Raw genomic sequence first — 22,232 nt, 5'->3', positions numbered from 1 at the left:
CATAGTTGTCATCGCATGCATAATTAGAAAACTCTTTTTCTAATGTACATCTCACACTCTCACCATAGATTTCATGCACTATTATTTCGTTAGATCACATATGATATTCACACCCGTAGGTGAGCAGTGACTTCCTGACTACAATGCAATGGCTCTTACATACTTCGCAATTGCACCCAGCCTCGTCACCTTGTGACCCTCGTGGAGTCGTTAAACGGGTCAATGCACAATCCTAACATATAGAGGCTCAGCGTTGTCTCGGGTCGTAAGAACTAATGATGTACAATCACAACCATGGACTTTTCCTCTCGATGAATGATAATTACTTGGAAAGTTTTACGGAGATTTGTTCGGTACAATCATCATATGATTACATATCTGCATGATTGGGCATCTCTATGCCATTACCATGAAACATGGTTGATAAGCCCAAATCTTATATAGATTTTAGGGATTTAATTTTATAAAAGTTGTGCTTATCTGTAATTATTATCCCTAATTATGTGCTTATCTGATTTAATTTTATAATATTTGTAGATTTGACCAAAAGAGGAAAAAAGCCTAATTTAGGAGATAAGATGATTTTACAAAATTTCAAAGGAAACAAAATACCAAAAGAAAGAAAATAAAATATTTTATATTTTATTATCTTGAGAATATTGAAGTTTTGGAAGAAAATATGTGCAGATCTTGATAAATAAAATCTCTACAATCTTATCTATAATTTTTGAAATTGATATGGGCTTCAAGAAGTTGGAGGATCAGGCCCATGAAGAAACATAAAAGGTACCGTACGTGATCAGCAAGAGGGAGGCGCAAAAAAGAGAAAAAGAAAAAGCAGCGCGGAAGGGATACAACAGAGGAAGAGAGAGGCGTGATAGGAGAAGAGAGAGCAGAAGATAAAACAGAAGGAGGAAGTGAACAACAGAAAAGGATAGAAGAAGACGAAAGTGCAAAAGGGAGAAATAGAAGGCTACGGTGAAGACAACAAAAGACTGCACATAAGACATCTACACAGTGGAAGATAGAAGACAGAAGCATGAGAAATTCCTCGACACGTAAAAAATCACGGAAAATTCCTTTTATTCCTTCTTAATTTTGTTTTATTTTATGAAATTAAATCTGAGTTTTCACTTTTGTTTTGAATTTATGAATAAATTTCTTTAGGCTAAGACCACGATAGAGCCAAACAATACTTTGTTTAATAATTGGTTTATTTTCAATATATTATTTTTCTTGATTTTAATTATTGATTGATGTTGGTTTAATATTTCTTGCTAATTGCCTGATCATCTATTTACATGTTTGTTGATTAATCACGAATCAAAAAATGATTGATTAAATATAGTAACAAAGACGTCATCAACACATGGTTAAACTGACTAGAAATAGTATTTGGTTTCAATGTGCGGTTTTAGGTGAAAACTGAAATTACCCGAAGACTTAATGCATTTAGATCTAATTAAATTCAATTAGAAATAATTAGATTGTTAATTTAAATATGTTTATTAACTCGATGAATCGTTTAATAAATAAAGTTGGAGATTTCACGGTGATTGTCAAAAATTGAATAATTAATTGAATTTTAACACGTGTCAACATAATAGAGTTTGGTATCGTTGTGTGTCTTAGTTATTTATTTAAATTTGAATCTCTCATTGGTATTTGAATCCCTCGTCTTTAATTGTAATTATTTTATTTAATAGTTTAGATTAATAATCCACATGTCATCTTTTTATTTATGTTGTCTAACTTAAGTTAAGTGATATAAATTTTAGTAATTAAGTATTAGTCTCTGTGCGATCGATACTTGTGCTCATCATCCATTTACTATAACTTGACCTAGTCCACTTGCTAGATTTATTCCCAACCGAAATCGTCGGTCAATGGTACATAACATCACAGATGTTAGTTTCAAGCTTAAGCGGATTTTATCCTTATTTTTAGGCGGCTGAATCAACTAGGAACAAATTTAAAATACACAGTGTTTACAAATGAGTTTCAATGTCAAATTACGATTCAATTGTATTAAAGTATAATCAAGGACTTTATCTATGCCGATTGCATAAGTACACAGATAAAATAAAATGAAACCATGAAACGTAAATTATATTAAAATAAAGACTGTAAATTACAACTGAGTCGATAAATTCTCTAGCCAACGATTGGCTTACATGCATCTACTCTAATAGCCATTAGTGCTTGATTTTACATTTATGATCATAAAATTTTAATATGTTTATTCGATATTAGATCTTTAAAGAGCAACGATTTAATGCAATTAGTCATTGTATAATCAATATTCAAATTTAACCTCCAAATTTTTGTTTTGGAAATAAAATATTTTGAATTTCAATTCAACTCAACTTCAAAAAACTCAAATTCAAGCTCAATTTATTAGTAAAAAATTACCTAGGTTTATTAATTCCAAATATGAACGAGCTATGAAAATACAATCAAATATATTTGGCCTGATTTAAAAAATAATTTCAATTATAAATTTTTAAAATCTAGCCAATTTAAAAAACTCATTCATTTTATTTATTAAACTCAAGACTTACTATTGCATCAGTCTTTGTCACTTACCAAAAACTATAATTTATAATAATAACGTAACACAAATATTTTAAATAATATACTAGTATGAACATCACGTTTTTGTTGGGATTGGTGCCCAAAAACAAATAATTTTAACTAATGTGAGAAATATTCAATATTATTTTTGCATGCATGTTGTTTGATGCTTTATAAATATCTGAAATCCCAAGATTATTATTGTGTAATTTTAAATATTTGTATATGAGTGTTATATACATGAGGATAATATTTAAGATATAATGATCTAAATATGTCCGCAATTAGAAATTAAGTTGGGATCTTTAATTTAAAATTGTTAGCGTGGTTCATTTTAGAATGATCTTATCCGGATTATTGTTAATGAGATTATTATGAAAACGCTTTATATAATTTGATTATATAGGATTGGAGCATGATTAATTTTGAATCTTTATAAATTTCCGTATCACATTGAGAATTCTATATTAATCAATGATGGTCATATATGAGTCAATCTTGATTCTGAGTAATTAATAAACTCCTATTTATGATATTGTGTTTTTTGACATATCGAGTAATGACACAAATTATGGTGTCAAAATTCTTGGTACATTTGAAATACAATAAAATAAATAGCTGAGAATATTAATATACAAGACGAAATCCATTCCTTCGTAAAAGAAGATAGATAAATTGTTCCCTTAAGTGTTGATTCGGGACTTGAATAATAAGAGCGCTCAATTTATGATTAGATCATAAACATATTATTCATTAGAGAATCAATGAGACTTAAGGAAAAAGATATAATTAAAGAGGTTAAGCGGAAATTACCTAGCTTTAATTATGGACAATTTATGGAGGATTGATTCACATGTAGTGACTATATCAATGGACTATTCATTTTTGTTGAGTAATTTTATATCTATTTTTTCAAGAGTGCAATTCCAAGTTTATAGTGGAATAACTTTGGAATTAATAAAATTAATATATGTAAATTAAAGAGTTCAATTTATTATCAATTTTATTGGAGCTTGAAATTATAGGCCCATAGTTCCCCACGCCATCTCCGATTTACTTCGAACACTTATGATAAATAATAGATTTATTAACTTAAAATTTTGAATTTTAAGTTATTGCTCAATTTCAATTTGTTTGGAAAATCGTAAAGAAAAATGTTCTTTCTTTTGAAATATTTTTTATCTCATCTCAATCAATTAATTTTGAATTAATTGTCAAATAATATTTTGTGATAGAGATCACAAAAGGATATACATTCCAAATATTTAATTTTGAATTATTAATATCATTTATTTTCTCATTGAGATATTTATTAGATAAATATTTGAGAAAATTTTTTAAGATGAGATCTTCTCCTCGTGATCTTTGTGATATATATCTATATATATATATATATATATATATGGATATGGAATGTTATATAAAATAAAAGATTGAGTAGTGGAGGAGAATCACGTAAAGCCTTCCCTCTTTTGAGGGAAGTGATATCAATTTAAACAAAAGTTGTTTTTAATATCATATAGAGAATATATGATTTTTTTGGGATGATAAATCTTAACAAATTGAGAGATATTGTACACAATAATATATTTTTGATTTTTCTCAATGGTTGAGATTTATAAATAGAGATATATATCAGTGTACGTTAAAAACACAAAAAAAAGGGAGCAATACAGAAATATACCAAAAAGTTTTTGGTGACGCCCACACGTCAGTTCGTTGGTTCGAGAGAGTAGGCGTGGAAGAATTACGGTGTCTTAACTCTCAGTATTCCAATCTCATTCGACAAAAGTATATTATATATCTTGTTGATTATTTATTAAATTAATATAGATATTGATCGTTCAACATTTTGGTGATAAATGTTGTTTAATACGATTCGATCTATGCCAAGCTTCCGCAAAATATTTTTTTTGAAAAATACGGTTTGAGAAACCAACTCATAAACCAATGTTTTCCATAGAAGCGATCAAACTTTTATCAATTTCTTCGGTCTTAGTCACATGAAAATCTGCGTATCAATTAAATATTACAAGCCATACGTTACGGTTATTGCAATTATACGAAATTAAATATTATTGATTGGTTGAATTTATAAGTTTATTATAAGACACTGAAGAACGACTTACATAATCGTGAGTGAAACATATATTTACTGGAATTTTTTTATTTAAGCGTACAGGCCACAGGGCCCGACCTAAGGTAAAACTTGAGAGAATCAATATCAGCATAAGCCAAAGAGAAACGATATTTATCAAGTTCGAGATAATTTATGCCACAACAAAAATATTCAAGGGGGTGTTTTGTTAGGTGCAATAATTGTCCCTGCTTGGTAGAGCGATCGAACCGTGGTGCTTGAGCTGCTGTGCGGTTTAAAAGATTTAAGTTGCACCATTACCACCAGCTATAGCTTTTGATAAAGCGGTAAGCACTCGGTCCTACAATTGGTATCAGAGCCAAGGTCACGGGTTCGATTCCCATTGATTCCAAGGAGTGCAATTATTGAGAGGGAGATTGTTTGGTGCAATAATTGTCTCTGCTTGGTAGAGCGATCGAACCGTGGTGCTTGAGCTGCTGTGCGGTTTAAAAGATTTGAGTTGCATCATTACCACCAGCTATAGCTTTTGGTAAAGCGGTAAGCACTCGGTTCTACATGTTTGCTACCATTAAAAAAAAGAATTTTTCATTTAACTTAAAAAATAGTCAATTTTTGGTATTTTGATCAGATTTTGCTTTTGTTTCTGCTTGATTTTTGAAATCTTAAAGCTAGTGTATCATGATTGTTCAAAAATGATTATAATATTTTGACAAATTAATGAAAAAATTCCTGGATATTCTTATCTCCGATATTTTTATCTAAGCAAAAATTACACTTTACATTCAGCCATTCATTGAAATAAATGAAGAGAATTATATGTTCTCTAATAAGGATATTTTTGTTATTTTATTTTAAAAAAATTGTATGAGAATCACTTATCTATGAAACATTCTAAATCTAAAAAATTACAGCTCTCACTTTTATTTTCAAACATTACTTCACTTTTGATTTTTCCTATTTTTTCATAATTTATAAGTGAATAAAATCGTAATTTTTGCAACCACAACCTAAGTAGACTGACCATGTTATTAATGAATTTGTTATTATAATTTGTGGAAAAAATGTTTATAATTCATACCAATAATTTGTTTGCAAATGATTATAAAACTAGGAGGAAAAAAACTCGAAATCATGTTTGGGCTTCATCACATTCAATAAGTGAGTGTCAGGTCGATAGATACAGATATGAACACGGTAGACAAGCTATATATATGTGTCTGTGTGTGTAAAATAAGTAAAATAAATCTTACGATAATGAAAATGATCCGCATATTTTATTTATATATATATATATATATAAAGAATTCAACATGTTATTATCTAGTTAAAATTATTGATAATTTGTTCAATCTAAAAATAAAAAAGATTGAAAGATAACTTTGTGCATACTTTATTTTGACTAAATTTATTGTAATTGGTTAACATGTTGAATTGCACTTCAAAGTTTAAACTCACTCCACCCCTTGTAATTTTATTAATGGGACTAATTTATCCCTTCCCATTGTATTTTTCATTCATATTAACCCCTTTTATATGATCGATTGTGTCAATTTATTTTTTATTTCCAAAATTAACCTTAATGAATAATGAATCAAATATTTTCAATAAAATTATAGATAACAAGTAAGTCTGTTTATATGATTTTTTTTATTAATTTAAATGAAACATACATGTAACTTGATTTCTTTCATTTTAATTATTGTTGGCAAAGTGATTAAAATATTACATTTAAGTCTATTTAAAAGATTTAAGTTAGCACTGATATTGTTCATTCAATTAGTTTCAGATTTAATGTTCATGAAATATAAATAGTGTAATTCTTAGAAGATAAACGAGTGAGCATCAATAGTTGTCCAACTTGGAAGATCAATTAAAACATAGTTTTTGGATTATGGTATTATTTAACAATTTTGAACTTTATAGCTATTATCGATTATAATTTGTTTATAAAACGACAAATTATAATACGATGTGATTATAGTAAAATTAACTTCAAATGTTATGGTGGCTGCATCATACCCATCATATATATAAAGTCATGTGAGAGAGTCTTATAAGTTAATTTTGTGATACAAGTCTCAGATCCGACTTAACTCATAAAAATTATTGATTTTTTATGTTATAAATATTGTTATTAATGATAGTTATGAATCAAATCAACTCACCTCACAATTATAAATCTATAAAATCGTCACACAATATATTTCATCTTAAATAAAAAGTTGTCAACATAATTGGTAAACAATCTTTCTCATCCAAATTATTAAAGTACACATTAAATTAACTATCATATACATTATTGTATTTCCTAAATTGGCTTTTGAAATACATACAATAAGTGGGGATCTCTTTTTCAAAGATGCATAAATATAAAAACAAAAACTACGAGACGATATCACATTTCATTTTTGTGATACAGGTTTCTAATTCGATCATATTTACTAAAAATATTACTTTTATGTTAAAATTATTATTATTTACTTTAAGTATGAATCAGATTGATCCGTCTCAAAAAAATTGATTCATAAGACTGTCTTACGAAAATCTTACTCTAAATAAAATACTCTCAATATTAATACAATATATCAATATCTTATCTATCAAACGTGTTGTCAATACTCAATATCGGTTGTTCAAATATTTTGGACTTGGTTTAATAATATTTAAATCGTATTCCTAAGCAGAGCAAACAAATAGGAAAAGCGATCATAATTTTTATGCGCACACACACACATTTTGTCAATCAAAATATAAGTTTTATAAAAAGTTCAATTTTTAACACGATTATTTCACTTGAGGCGTATATAAATTGAGGTATTTGAAATGACAGATTTTCAAATCTATTTGATTTTCTTAATCAATATTTTTTTCTTCTCAAATTCAAATACTTTCGTCCAGATATATTATTATTATTATTATACGAGCGAATTAAGTTGGCCTCCGTGTCTTATTTATTTGTATAGGTATCGATTATAAATCATTATCGATGTGTGGGTTTTTTGGTCCCCGTTCAAAAAAAGTAGAGAGTAGAATATACGTTATTTAATTAATATAAAAATGTCTTTGAGATATGATTATATGGTTGGGTCAAATAAATCAATTGAAAGTTAAAAAATTAATGTGTAATGAGAGGGAATAAAAAAATGAAATAAATAAAACGATGTCCTTGTCTTAGCCGGTATATTCTACACGGGATAAAAAGTTGTGTGGGACGGTCTCACGGGTCATGTTTTGTGAGACATATATCTTATTTGGGTCATTCATGAAAAATTATTATTTTTTATACTAAGAATATTACTTTTTATTGTGAATATCGGTAGGATTGACCCGTCTTACAGATACAGATTTATGAGACTATCTCACAAGAGATCTACTCTCTACACGATGGCTTTCCTTGCTTCATAGATTTTAGCGTAAGGGGCTAAAATTATATAAAGTGATATCTTATGAGATGATTTTACGAAATTTTTTTAGAGTGGTCAATTTGATTAATATTTAAAGAAAAAGGTAATATTTTTTCATGATATCAAACTGAATATCTGTCGTATAAGATTAATATATGAGATCGTTTAATAAGAATTTTTATGAATTTTATATGAGGCTAAATTATCCCAATGATTTAACCAAAAAATTTGTTTTTTTTTTAAATAATGATAATAATAACAAATTAAAAATTGCAATAGATATATAAAAAAAAAATAGCGTGCGGTTATGGACTTAAGTTTTCAAATTCTAAAAATCTTATTATTATTGACACGTACAATCTTTAATAGGCTATAGTCTGGAAAAAGTCCTCACATTAATTTATATTCCGGCTTTCATACGGCACGTTATTCCAAGTCTCGGTCTACAAAGGCGAATAAATTGTTTTAAGTTTAATTAATTTAGTTAAGTTGTTAAGTGACCACGGGAAGTGTGCAACATAACAAATCTATAAGTTTAATTATGAGTATATTTAGAGATGTCAATGGGTCCGGGTTTTACCCAGACCCGCAATGGACCAGCGTATATGGGGTGGGTTTGGGCATACTAAATGGGTCATGGGGTGAGTCTTGGGTCCAATTTTTCAGACCCGTCCGGATATGAGACGGGTCATGGGTCCTATAATACCCGCCCCATACCCGCTCCATATATATGTAGATATAAATATTCTAGGGTTTATTAGTTTTATTAATATTCATTTTTTAGTAGCTCACAACAACCATAAGGATCTTAGCTATTTCTATGTCAACTGTTACATTTGAATCTACTTTTAGCAATAGTGGAAGAATAGTTGGTCCTCATCTTAGTAGATTAAATATTGTTTACTCGCTGATTTTATATTGATTTGTTTAAATTATGTTATTACTTATTTTCGGAGATGTCAAGATTTTTTTGGAGAGCTAGTAACTCTTTTTTTATGTAATTCTTTATGTCGTGAAAATACTTTGTTTGTTATTATTAAGTGTGGTCGAAGACATGAATTAATTTTCCACAATGTTGTATTTAGAGGCTTGTCTGTTTCATAATTCAGTCATGTGAGAAGAAATATTACTTTTTTATTTTAAAAAAATTCGGGTCTCACGGGTCTACCCGGCCCCGTTTCGTATTCGATGTGGGGTGGGTCCGAAAAATATTTAACCGGGGTGGGGCGGATAATGAGTCAAAGTTTTTTTCATGAGGAAGGTCTTTGGTTTAGCCAAACCCGCCTCATACCCGCCCCATTGACATCTCTAAGTATATTTTATTTACATATAAAAATTATTTGATAATCTTTTCTTATATATAAGTCATGACATAAATTCATATATAATTCATATATGTTAGATAATTTAATAGTAGTATATATTATAACAAGAAAAAACTTGTGTGAGATGGTCTCACAGGTCGTATTTTTTGAGGCATATATCTTATTTGGGTCATCCATGAAAAAAGTATTATATTTTATGCTAAGAATATATTATTACTTTTTATTGTGAATATCAGTACGTTTGACCCGTCTCACAAATAAAGATTCGTGAGACCGTCTCACAAGAGACCTACTCAACAATAAGAAGTTGACATTTACACTCAACTAGTATTTAACTCGTGCGATGCACGGGATGATATTATTAAAAATTAATTATTATAAAAATTAATAGATATTTAAATTGTAAAAAAGTAATATAATTATAAAAAAATAAAAATAAGAAACTATTTTTTCGCTAATTTTGAAAAAAATTCTTAAATATAAATGTAAGTCGATTAATTGTGTTACCCTAAGGCAATGACATGGTTCTTATCGTGTTTAAAATATTAATGTCGACCACCAACCTAAATACATATTTAATTCTTTAATTTCTGAGAAACTATATATATTATTATTTTTTAACATGTGATAAATAAATATTTTTAAATCAAATTTAATAAAACTAATGAGAAATATTTTTTCCAAATCATATCACAAATTAAATTGATTGATATAATCAATGCAAAAGTTTTAATGTAGTTTATGTTTTTAATAGAGTTTATTTTCATTTTGAATAAAAAATAATAAAAGACATATAATACATAATTATATTTGAATTAATATAAAAATGAATTAAAATTCGAATTTGAATTAAATGAATTGATATAATAATTGAAAACAATAAACGAAATTATCATTTATTGCAGTACACATATTTCAATATTCATGATATATCTTTTCTTTTTTATAAATGATATTTTGGCGAAAAAACTACTATTTTTGACAGAAATTATGTTTATATATATATATATATATATATATATATATATATATATATATTTGTTATTTACACTTCATTTTATGTGTAACATGCAGATTATGAAACACCATGGGTGTAACTTACATTTGTCAAAGCAGGGGCGGAGGATAAGTATGGGCAAAGGTGAGCAATTGCCATGCAGAATTTTGGCCAAAATGTTTCCAATAAAAATATATACTACCAAATTTTAATTTAATAGCAAACATGTTAGTATTTTTAATTAGTTTTCAATTTTCAAGCTGTGTTCCCTCCTTTGCTTGGTGATGCATTTCATTTCATGCATTGTAGGGCCCTTAGCTCCTAATCGTTATTACAATGCAATCTGATTAGGGTTAACTAATTACAGCGGAAAACGAGTTTAAAATTTCTTTACAATGAGCCCAAAATATCTCTTCTATAACTTAAATACTGAAAATAGTATTTAATTTCAAATCATAAAACATGCCCACACGTAATCAAAACCAATCACATACAAACAACTCATATCCTCGGGACATGCCCCGGTATATAGATACATATACATATATACTGGGAACAAGACATAAACATAAAACCTCAGCCCAAGCTGTGGCTCCCTCCAGAAGCACCCTCTCCGGTCTCCTGATATCCATGAGTATCTGCCATTGTCCACACACAAAGACAACAACAGCCCCCCTTGGGGATGAGCAAAGCTCCGTATGGAACAACCAATCATATATACCACAAGTATCTAAACAATGATATATGGTATGCAATGCATGTATGTCGTGGAGGTATCAGGTCAAATGCCCATCCACTGAGCACATGTCAGAATCAATCGAATCGCTATCAAATCAATGCTCGAGCTGGCACACCGGCCAATATGGGATACTCGTATGATAGCGTCGGCAAAGCGCCATCAAATCCCAAATCTCATATCCAATCATATGGGGCCACAATTGTCTATGCTTTACGGGTCATATAATACCGGCATAGCGATTGTGTTCACAAACCCCGGAATCCAATCCAATCATATCAAGGTATCCAAGGATCATAGCTCAACGTGCATGTCATGTATCGATGTATGCATAAAATGATGTGTGTTAACAAAACATTTATTTTATACACCGATATTTCAATCTCAATGTCATGTATGCTACATCAATCAACAAATAAAGCATATAGACACATAATCTCATTCCAATCAATCAAATCAATCCGACATATATCATATAATACAGATACCTGTCGTATGTTACCCGGTCGCAACATACCTCAATTCTTCATTTCCAGTTGATGTAGCCTGAAGATATTGATATTACACTTTATCTACATCAATAACATACTCTAAAATAATTAATATGAGTTTCAAATATCATTTGAAACTTCAAAAATTTATATCAAATTCAAATCATATCATAATTTAATTTCGACTTCGAATACAAGTTTCTTGTCGGTTATTCTACTACATATCAGAAATTCAACTTCAAATACATACTATTCCAGCACTTTGATATTTAGAGCTGCTGGAACTAGAAGAAAATTACCTCAGTCAGAAGCCCTCGACGCGACGATCACAAATATATAATTTGTTTCGCGTTTAGATAGCGTTTCGAAGTCGATTTGGACGGAAGAAAATCGAGTTTCTTTTCTCTTTCTCGAAACCTCTGAATTGCAAATGAAGAAAGAAAGAGAAGAAAAGTTACTCTTATCTCGTATTCAATATTCATTTTCTCAATTCCATTGCCATAATATACATCAAATGTATAATCACATATCAAATTCATGAATTATCGATAATCATATAGGATTTACGATAATACGATACACGGTCCTTATATTTCTCCCCCACTTAAAAGATTTCGTCCTCGAAATCTCAAACATTTCTATATACATAACATTGGCAAACATACATATGTCACCAGTTATAGTACATATCAAAACTAAAATCAGTAAAAGGATCAGAATACATCGAATACAATGGAACAGATGTCATAGAATCAAACAAATGCGGATACGAATCTCGCATCTTGCTCTCCAATTCCCACGTTGATTCTTCAACACCATGTCGTGTCCATTGCACTCGTACTAGAGAAATCGACTTATTTCTCAATATCTTTTCCTTTCGATCCATAATTCGAACATGTTGTTCGACATAGGAAAGAGAAGGATCAAGTTCAACCTCGTCAGGTGCAAGCACATGTGATGGATATGGTTCATATTTCCTCAACATAGAAACATGAAATACATCATGAATGGCAGATAAAGCTGGTGGTAATGCCTATCGATACGCAAGATCACCAACTCGATCCAGAATCTCGTATGAACCAACATAACGAGGAGATAATTTCCCTCGCATGCCAAATCGAACAGTGCCTCTAAAGGGAGATATTTTCAAAAACACTCTGTCACCTTTCTGGAATTCCAAGGGTCGCCTTCGTTTATTCGCATAACTTGTTTGACGATCCTGAGCAGCTTTCATCCGCTGCCGAATCAACTGAACCTTATCGTTCATTTCCTATATCATTTCAGGTCCAGTCAATTGTCTCTCACCAATCTCATCCCAGAATAACGGTGATCTACATCGTCTCCCATATAGAGCTTCAAACGGTGCCATACCGATACTCGTCTGAAAGCTATTATTATAAGAAAATTCAACCAATGGTAAGGCATCTTGCCATCCCATTCTGAAGTCCATCACAATCGCACGCAACATATCCTCTAGAGTCTGAATCGTACGCTCAGTCTGGCCATCAGTTTGAGGATGATAAGCAGTACTCATAGCCAAACGCGTACCCATCGCCTCCTGAAAACTACCTCAGAATTTAGAAGCAAATCTGGGATCACGATCAGATACAATCGAGACTGGCACACCATGCAGTCTCACAACATTCTCAATGTATAAACGGGCCATTCTCTTATAAGGATAAGTCCGTTCATACGGAATAAAATGCGCAGATTTCGAAAGCCGATCAATAATCACCCAAATAGCATCACAGTCCTTGGGCGAACGAGGTAAATGAGTCACAAAATCCATAGCGATATGTTCCCAGTTCCATTTTGGGATTTCAAGACTATGGAGCAATCCTCCCGGTTTCATTCTCTCGGCTTTTACTTGCTGACAGACAAGACATTTCGAAATAAACTCAGCAATGTCCTTCTTCATACGTTTCCACCAGAATTGAGGTCTCAATGTCAAATACATCTTTCGACCTCCAGGGTGAATACTGTATTTGCTACAATGTGCTTCTCGAAGAAGGGCAGATTTCAAATCAGAATCATTAGGGACTACCAGCCAACCATTAAGTCGTAAAGAACCATCAGAAGAAATCTGGAATCCAGATTGATGTCCTGCCGATACCAGTTCTTTCGACTTTTGGATCTGAGCATCGCTTCGTTGGGCCTTTCGTATCTTCGATATCAAATTCGGCTCAATTTGCAATGCTGAGACAGTGACAGAATTCCAATTCGAGTGAAAAGTCCAACCAGAAGTACATATATCCTCGTGTACTTTGGCGACAGAAACAGAAGCTAAAACAGAATCATAAACTTTCCGATTAAGGGCATCCGCAGTAACATTCACCTGATCCAGGGTGATATTGAATCTCACAATCAAAATCCTTCAGGAGATCCATCCACCTGCGTTGCCTCATATTCAAATCAGATTGAGAAAAGAGATATTTCAGACTCTTATGGTCCGAATATATAACAAACTTTTCTCCGTACAAGTAATGACGCCAAATCTTCAAAGCAAACACAATGACAGCCAATTTGAGATCATGAACAAGATAACGTGTTTCATGAGATTTCAATTGACGAGATGCATAAGCAACCACTTTGCCATGTTGCATCAGAACACAGCCCAAACCTTTATCAGACGCATCTGTACATACCACAAATCCTCCGGTACCTGAGGGAATAGTAAGCACAGGTGCTGTGGTCAATCTCGTCTTCAATTCAAGAAAACTAGCTTCACATTCATCTGACCAAATGAATCGCTGATTCTTCTGTGTCAGTTGAGTAATAGGTTTAGCTATTTTCGAAAATCCTTCAATAAAACGTCGATAATATCCCGCTAAACCCATGAAGCTACGGATCTCAGGAACATTCGTAGGTCTTGGCCAATTCAATACAGCTTCGACCTTAGCAGGATCAACAGATATGCCATGTCTCGAAATGACGTGGCCCAAAAATACCACCTTGTCCATCCAGAATTCACATTTGGACAATTTAGCATATAAATGACTAGTACGAAGAGTTTGAAGTACCAGTCTCAAATGTTCAGCATGCTCCTTTTTCGATTTCGAATAGACAAGAATATCATCAATAAAAACAATAACGAATCGGTTTAGATAATCTCGGAAGACCCGATTCATTAAATCCATAAAGATAGCAGGAGCATTCGTAAGACCAAAAGGCATAACCAAGAATTCATAGTGGCCATACCTCGTACGAAAAGCAGTTTTGGGCACATCTTCGTCTCGAACTCGTACTTGATGATACCCAGAACGAAGATCAATCTTCGAGTATACAGAAGTACCCTGAAGCTGATCAAATAAATCATCAATACGAGAAAGTGGGTACTTGTTTTTTACAGTAGCCCGATTCAGTTGCCTATAATTGATACACATTCGCATAGTACTATCTTTCTTTCGAACAAATAAAACTGGAGCTCCCCAAGGTGATACACTCGGTCGAATATACCCCTTATCGAGAAGATCCTGCAATTGTTCTTTCAATTCCAAATGTGCCATGCGATAGGGAGCTTTAGAAATAGGCGCAGTCCCCGGCACAAGATCAATACTAAACTCAACTTCTCGATGAGGAAGGAAAATCAGGAATCTCATCGGAAAATACATCCGGGAATTCTTTCGCAACTGGAATCTCAGATAAAGAAGACTCCTTCTTCGAAATATCAATAGCGTAGATAAGATAACCTTCATCTTCGCTAGTCAACAATCGGGACATTTCCAAGGAAGATACCAATGGAATTTTGGCTTGGGAACCCTTGCCATAAAAATTCCACTTGGGTCCATCAATCGGTCGAAATCGAACCACTCCATGACAACAATCAACAGTAGCTCGATTTGTTGTCAAGATATCCATGCCAACAATACAATCAAAGTCGTGCATTGGGAGGACAATCAAATTCAGAAATACCACATTATCCTCATATATCAATACACAATTATGCACAACTCTTTCAGACAAAATAATCTTCCCTACTGGCGTGGCTATCGACAAAGTATCATACAACGGGGTACACTCAATATCGTGAGATGCAACAAATACATGAGATATGAATGAATGAGATGCTCCTGTATCAAATAAAACACGTGCAGGATAATTGCAAAGCGTGCAAATACCTGCAATCACGCCTCCAGGAGCTTCTCTCGCCTGATCCTCAGTCATGGCGTACACTCTCACTTGGGGAGGAACTTGGGCACTCTGACCACCCGGTCCTCGATATCGTGGGACACTTGACTGCTGAAAAGATGGAACAGGAACAGCAGGTCTCATCATAGTACTAGGGCCACCTCTAAATCCTGGCTGGGGTTGAGCAGAAGTCGTACCCCTGTTCGGACATACTCGAGAGAAATGGCCTTCCTGCCCACATTGATAACAAGTACCAAACATACCTCGACACTGCTCGATAGTATGTTTGCCTCCACAATGACTACAGTAGGGAGCAATCACAGGACTCCCTCGCTGTGATCCACTCGAACTCGAAGAAGACGAAGAAATAAAACCAGTCTTCTTGAACTTCTTTCCTCTCGGCCGCAAAGCAGGCTACTGAGCTGACACCGGAGGTGGAGGAGTATACTGTGCACCTTCTCTCCTAAGTCCAGCCTCGGCTGCCTTGGCTCGTTCCACTGCCTCTGCGTAGCTGTTAGGCAATCCAGAAACAACATAAGTATATATAGCAGGATGCAATCCATTCACAAACCTGTTATATTTTGCCTTCGCATTCCCAGCTACGTGAGGTGCATACTTCAACAGAGTAGAAAATTTCGAAGCATATTCTGCAACAGTCATCGTTCCATGCTGCAATCTATTGAATTCATTCTCCTGAGCAATATAATAGGATGGAGGGGAATACTGCTCCAAAAACTGGGCCTTGAAGACATCCCAGGTGACTTCAATCCCGGCTTCAATCCAATCTCAGCGGCTTCCCACCAAGATTTAGCTCGGTCTTTCAGCTGATACAAAGCAAGTTTCAGTCTCCGAGCCTTGGAATACTCAACAATATTAAACAAGTGCTCGATATCCTTCAGCCAGGCCTCAGCTCTTTCAGCACTCTCAGTGCCAAAGAACCTCGGTGGTTTCAAATCCTGGAATCGAGCCATCACCACATCCATGGACAATTCTTCAAATTGCCCAACAATCCTCTCAGTACTGCTACTCGCAGTTTCATTTGTGGGATCCATCTACAAATCAAATGATGAATATCACAAATCAATATCAATTTCATAATCTCATCATCTCATATTATCAATCTCATCAGATACTTAATTATCAATCTCATCAGATACTTACTCGAATCAAATCAAGTAGGAGCAAGTAATACAAATAAATCAAACACAAGCGCACAATTCATTTGTGCCTATTCAAGTGTACACAAAACTCAATCGAGCATTCCCAGCTATGTTATGATACCACTCTGTGTGGGGGGCCCTTAGCTCATAATCGTTATTACAATACAATCTGATTAGGGTTAACTAATTACAGCGGAAAACGAGTTTAAAATTTCTTTACAATGAGCCCAAAATATCTCTTCTATAACTTAAATACTGAAAATAGTATTTAATCTCAAATCATAAAACATGCCCACACGTAATCAAAACCAATCACATACAAACAACTCATATCCTCGGGACATGCCCCGGTATATAGATACATATACATATATACTGGGAACAAGACATAAACATAAAACCTCAGCCCAAGCTGTGGCTCCCTCCAGAAGCACCCTCTCCGGTCTCCTGATATCCATGAGTACCTGCCATTGTCCACACACAAAGACAACAACAGCCCCCCTTGGGGGTGAGCAAAGCTCCGTATGGAACAACCAATCATATATACCACAAGTATCTAAACAATGATATATGGTATGCAATGCATGTATGTCGTGGAGGTATCAGGTCAAATGCCCATCCACTGAGCACATGTCAGAATCAATCGAATCGCTATCAAATCAATGCTCGAGCTGGCACACCGGCCAATATGGGATACTCGTATGATAGCGTCGGCAAAGCGCCATCAAATCCCAAATCTCATATCCAATCATATGGGGCCACAATTGTCTATGCTTTACGGGTCATATAATACCGGCATAGCGATTGTGTTCACAAACCCCGGAATCCAATCCAATCATATCAAGGTATCCAAGGATCATAGCTCAACGTGCATGTCATGTATCGATGTATGCATAAAATGATGTGTGTTAACAAAACATTTATTTTATACACCGATATTTCAATCTCAATGTCATGTATGCTACATCAATCAACAAATAAGGCATATAGACACATAATCTCATTCCAATCAATCAAATCAATCCGACATATATCATATAATACAGATACCTGTCGTATGTTACTCGGTCACAACATACCTCAATTCTTCGTTTCCAGTTGATGTAGCCTGAAGATATTGATATTACACTTTATCTACATCAATAACATACTCATTCCAATCAATAACATACTCCAAAATCATTAATATGAGTTTCAAATATCATTGAAACTTCAAAAATTCATATCAAATCCAAATCATATCATAATTCAATTTCGACTTCGAATACAAGTTTCTTGTCGGTTATTCTACTACATATCAGAAATTCAACTTCAAATACATACTATTCCAGCACTTTGATATTTAGAGCTGCTAGAACTAGAAGAAAATTACCTCAGTCAGAAGCCCTCGACGCGACGATCACAAATATATAATTTGTTTCGCGTTTAGATAGCGTTTCGAAGTCGATTTGGACGGAAGAAAATCGAGTTTCTTTTCTCTTTCTCGAAACCTCTGAATTGCAAATGAAGAAAGAAAGAGAAGAAAAGTTACTCTTATCCTCATCTCTCTCGCGCTCGGGCGGTAGAATTCTCGCGCCCGAGCGCGAGACATTCTGCCCCCGGATTTTACTTGTGCCGCGCTATTACCGCTCGGGCGCGGTGTGTTCTGTCCGAACACTAAAATTTCTACCTTGGCGCTTGGGCGGTCACTTTCTACCGTCCTGGCGCCACATCTTATGTACAAATATTTATGTTTGTACTATATTGGCGTCCGGTTTCTCCACTCGAGCTCTTACAACGTCAACTCGTATTCCATATTCATTTTCTCAATTCCATTGCCATAATATACATCAAATGTATAATCACATATCAAATTCATGAATTATCGATAATCATATAGGATTTACGATAATACGATACACGGTCCTTACATGCATGTTTTAAATAATATACTTTTTGCAAATTTGAATTTGATCTTGACAGATGATATTTGATTTTGTACCTTTCTTTATCTTGAATATGATTAAATCGGTTGGTTTAAAAAGAGTTTTATTTTGGTGTGAATATTTTCCGTGTGGTGAATGATTGAAAAATGCACGATAAAATTTATACAGGTCTTTTTGTATTAAACAATTGAAATTTGGAGCTCTTTGTTCAGTTTAAACTTTTCACATTGTTGAAATTGAATAATATAATTTTAAGGCTTTGTAACTGATCATATGAGCTAATAATTGGAATGAACAAAAAATAATATTTCTAAATTTTGGGATTTTATTTTGTGAATTTATTGGATGTTTCAAAGTTTTTTTGGCAAAGAAAAAAGTTTATACTATTTTCATTTTGATTTTAAAATATTTTTTAATTTGTATATGATTATGAAACCAAAAGCAAAACTAATTCCTCTCCTTCCAGGGTAAATTCAGTCCGTGCTCTCAAACTAATGACCGACTACACCTTGCGTCCCTGTAAATAAAAATTATATATTTAATGAATATTTATTTTAAAGTAATAAGTTTATTTAAGTTATTTTACCGAATTATCGAGACATGATTGGAATTGGTAGAGAAATGTAAGTAAGTTAAATGATATTTAGGGGAAATATTTTAAAAACATGAAGGTTCTTACATATATCTAGCTAATTTTCCTCCACATTTGAAACCGAGTTAGAGAGATACTGACACGATTTATCACATCCAATAAACGAGTATCACCTCATAAACAGACACATATATGTGAATATTTGATGGACAACATATATCAAAATTGTGTGTATAATTGATGTACAACATATCTCAACTGATATAGTTACAATTTTGATATGTTGTTTATCAACCGTTCCCACCACTGAGGTTTCATTTATCTAATGGATGCACAATTTTGATAAGATCATCATGTCCATTAAGTGAGTGTTACCTGAACGATGAACACAAAAATAAACACAGAAATAATTGAAAACCTACAATTTTTAATGGTACATTATATAAGGGCAAACCCTTTGACGAGAAGAACATGATTAATAAACATCATGTCAAAATTATAGAGTCTAAATAATTGACGTAGAGAAGGGGAAATGCGATGATGCCGGGGTTAAGTTCATGCTACCTAAGGGGGCACTGCCTCCACATGATTGGATGGACAAGATTCACACACATATGTGATTTTAAAAAAATTAGTGGACCCCATGTATATGTGGCTAAATTTGGGCCCTTGATTCTATCATGTGGATAATGCCCCTACATGTAGGATGGAATCAACCTGATGACGGATAGGGGTGTCAATCGAGTCGGTGGGTTGGGTTTCGGGTCAACCCGCACAATTTTTTTCCAACCCGAACACGAAATAATCCGAAAACACCCAACTCTATCATGAACCCGTCTAACCGCCGAATCCGAATTTTATTTATTTTTTTTTAAAAAAATTAATGAAAAAAATTCGAAAAAAAATAATAATATTTTAATTTAAACACATAATAACAAAATTTTCGATTTAAATTTGAAAGTTTAATCGTAGAAAATTAAATGTATATTTACTAAATCAAATAAACAATTGTTAAAAAAATAAAAAAATATACAAATAAATATTAAATGATGAAAATTTATTAAATAAATATACAATAAATTTTGTTCAAACATACAGTATATAAAAATATAGATAATATTTTTTAAAAAAAAATCGGGTCAACCCGCGACCCAACCCGAAACCCGTCTTACATAGCATTAACCCGAATTCACCCAACCCGAACCAGAAACCACCCAACCCGAACCTGATTTTTTTCATGTTGAATCGTGTCGGGTTGACGGATCGTGTTGTATTTTGCCACCCCTAATGTCGGAACGCTATTTCCTCGTGTATAGAATGTATTATATTAAAGTTGTTAGAATCCATTAAAAATATTGATTAACGAGTTAAATATATGTATGTTCAGTTTTGTAATTTATATCGATCATTTATAAAAAAATAAATTAATAAACACAAATGTTTATTATTACCAGATATATAATCTAATGGCGAAATTTAAAAACCTATATAAAATGAGCATTCGCCCCCCACAAAGCTTCATATTCATAGCAATCATTTTCTTCATTTCCTCCATTATTTTCTTCGTCCATATCCAGTGCGTTGTGCGTAAGCTAGAAAACGTAAATTATTGGAAGAACCGATGAGCACAAAAACAGTTCGCAAAGGGAGCAAGATCATCAGATACATGAAGGCGCCAGCCAGGATTCTTGCCCGAGCCCGAGATTTCTACGTCAACAGAATGATGCGCTGCGCCGGTCACGTGGGACAGAGCAGCGCCATTGGCTGCTCCGCCCCGCAATTCTCCACCCTGCCCAGAAGCTTCAGCGTTAACTCATCGTATTCAACCACCTCGGAGGAGGATTTCAGGGAGCTCATTCGGGCCGCCTCCACGCGCAGCCTCAGCGGGAAGATCGACTCGGAGCTTCTCCGGGTGAAGAGGACGTCGCCGCTTCGTGTTGTCGGCGGAGGCGTGGCGGTTGTGCCCAGGAGCCACACGGTTACTATCGGGAGGATCGACGAGGACAAGCCATGCGAATTCGGGGTTAGCGAGGTGGATTCCGTTCCGAGGAGTAAAACTTATGCAGGCTGGTGGGGAAAGAGGTAAACTGAGGTGAACTTGGTGGTTTCGGGCCCGAAATTTGTGCATTGCAGAAGAATCCGAAGAGCCCGATGATCTAAACTCACCGGGTCAGTATCGTAATTTCACGTCGTGTGAAAAAAAAAGTACTGTCTTTGTTTACTGTTTCAAAAATCGAACTACTACGATGACTATAATCTTGTAGTTAATTGCAAAAGAAGTTATCTGTTATTGGAAAATTTTAATTATAATCGAATTTCGAATATAAAACGTTGATCTAAACTATGAACTATGAAAGAATTTGTTAATCAAAAACTTATGTGAGACAATATCATGAGATTATTTTGTGAGATATATCTTTTATTTGGGTCATCCATTAAAAAAAATTATTTTTTATAATAAGATTGTTATTTTTTATTGTGAACATCGATAGGATTGACCCGTTCCACAGATAAAAATTCGTGAAATCATATACGTACTCAATTTGCTATATGGAAGAAGAATGCAGACGTTATGTACCAACGCAATGTTAAATTTCTGAAACTTTAGGTCTCAAAAGTTATCCGGATTAGCACAACATGAAATACATTTTTTGCTTATACCAATGTCATTCGTCTCAATTATATTGTTATTTTTTGTATACTCTTTAAATAGATATATATAGTAAAATAATTTATTAAATATAAAAAATAAATTATATATTTGAGATAATCGAAAAAGACAAAAACTTGTGTGAGACGGTC

General features: G+C 33.2%; 1 protein-coding gene across 1 annotated transcript; it reads left to right on the top strand.

Moving 5' to 3' along the window:
* The first annotated feature begins 21,051 nt into the window (after window positions 1-21,051).
* On the top strand, window positions 21,052-21,516 carry LOC142530673 (uncharacterized). Its single transcript, XM_075636491.1, has one exon. The coding sequence runs from the start codon at window positions 21,052-21,054 to the stop codon at window positions 21,514-21,516; it is 465 nt and encodes a 154-aa protein (XP_075492606.1).
* Window positions 21,517-22,232: the final 716 nt, after the last annotated feature.

The sequence above is a fragment of the Primulina tabacum genome, chromosome 17 (genome assembly GCF_025594145.1).
Source record: "Primulina tabacum isolate GXHZ01 chromosome 17, ASM2559414v2, whole genome shotgun sequence".
Classification (NCBI taxonomy): domain Eukaryota; kingdom Viridiplantae; phylum Streptophyta; class Magnoliopsida; order Lamiales; family Gesneriaceae; genus Primulina; species Primulina tabacum.
The sequence above is the reverse complement of the archived record's forward strand: the minus strand, read 5'-3'. Positions and strand labels throughout refer to the sequence as shown.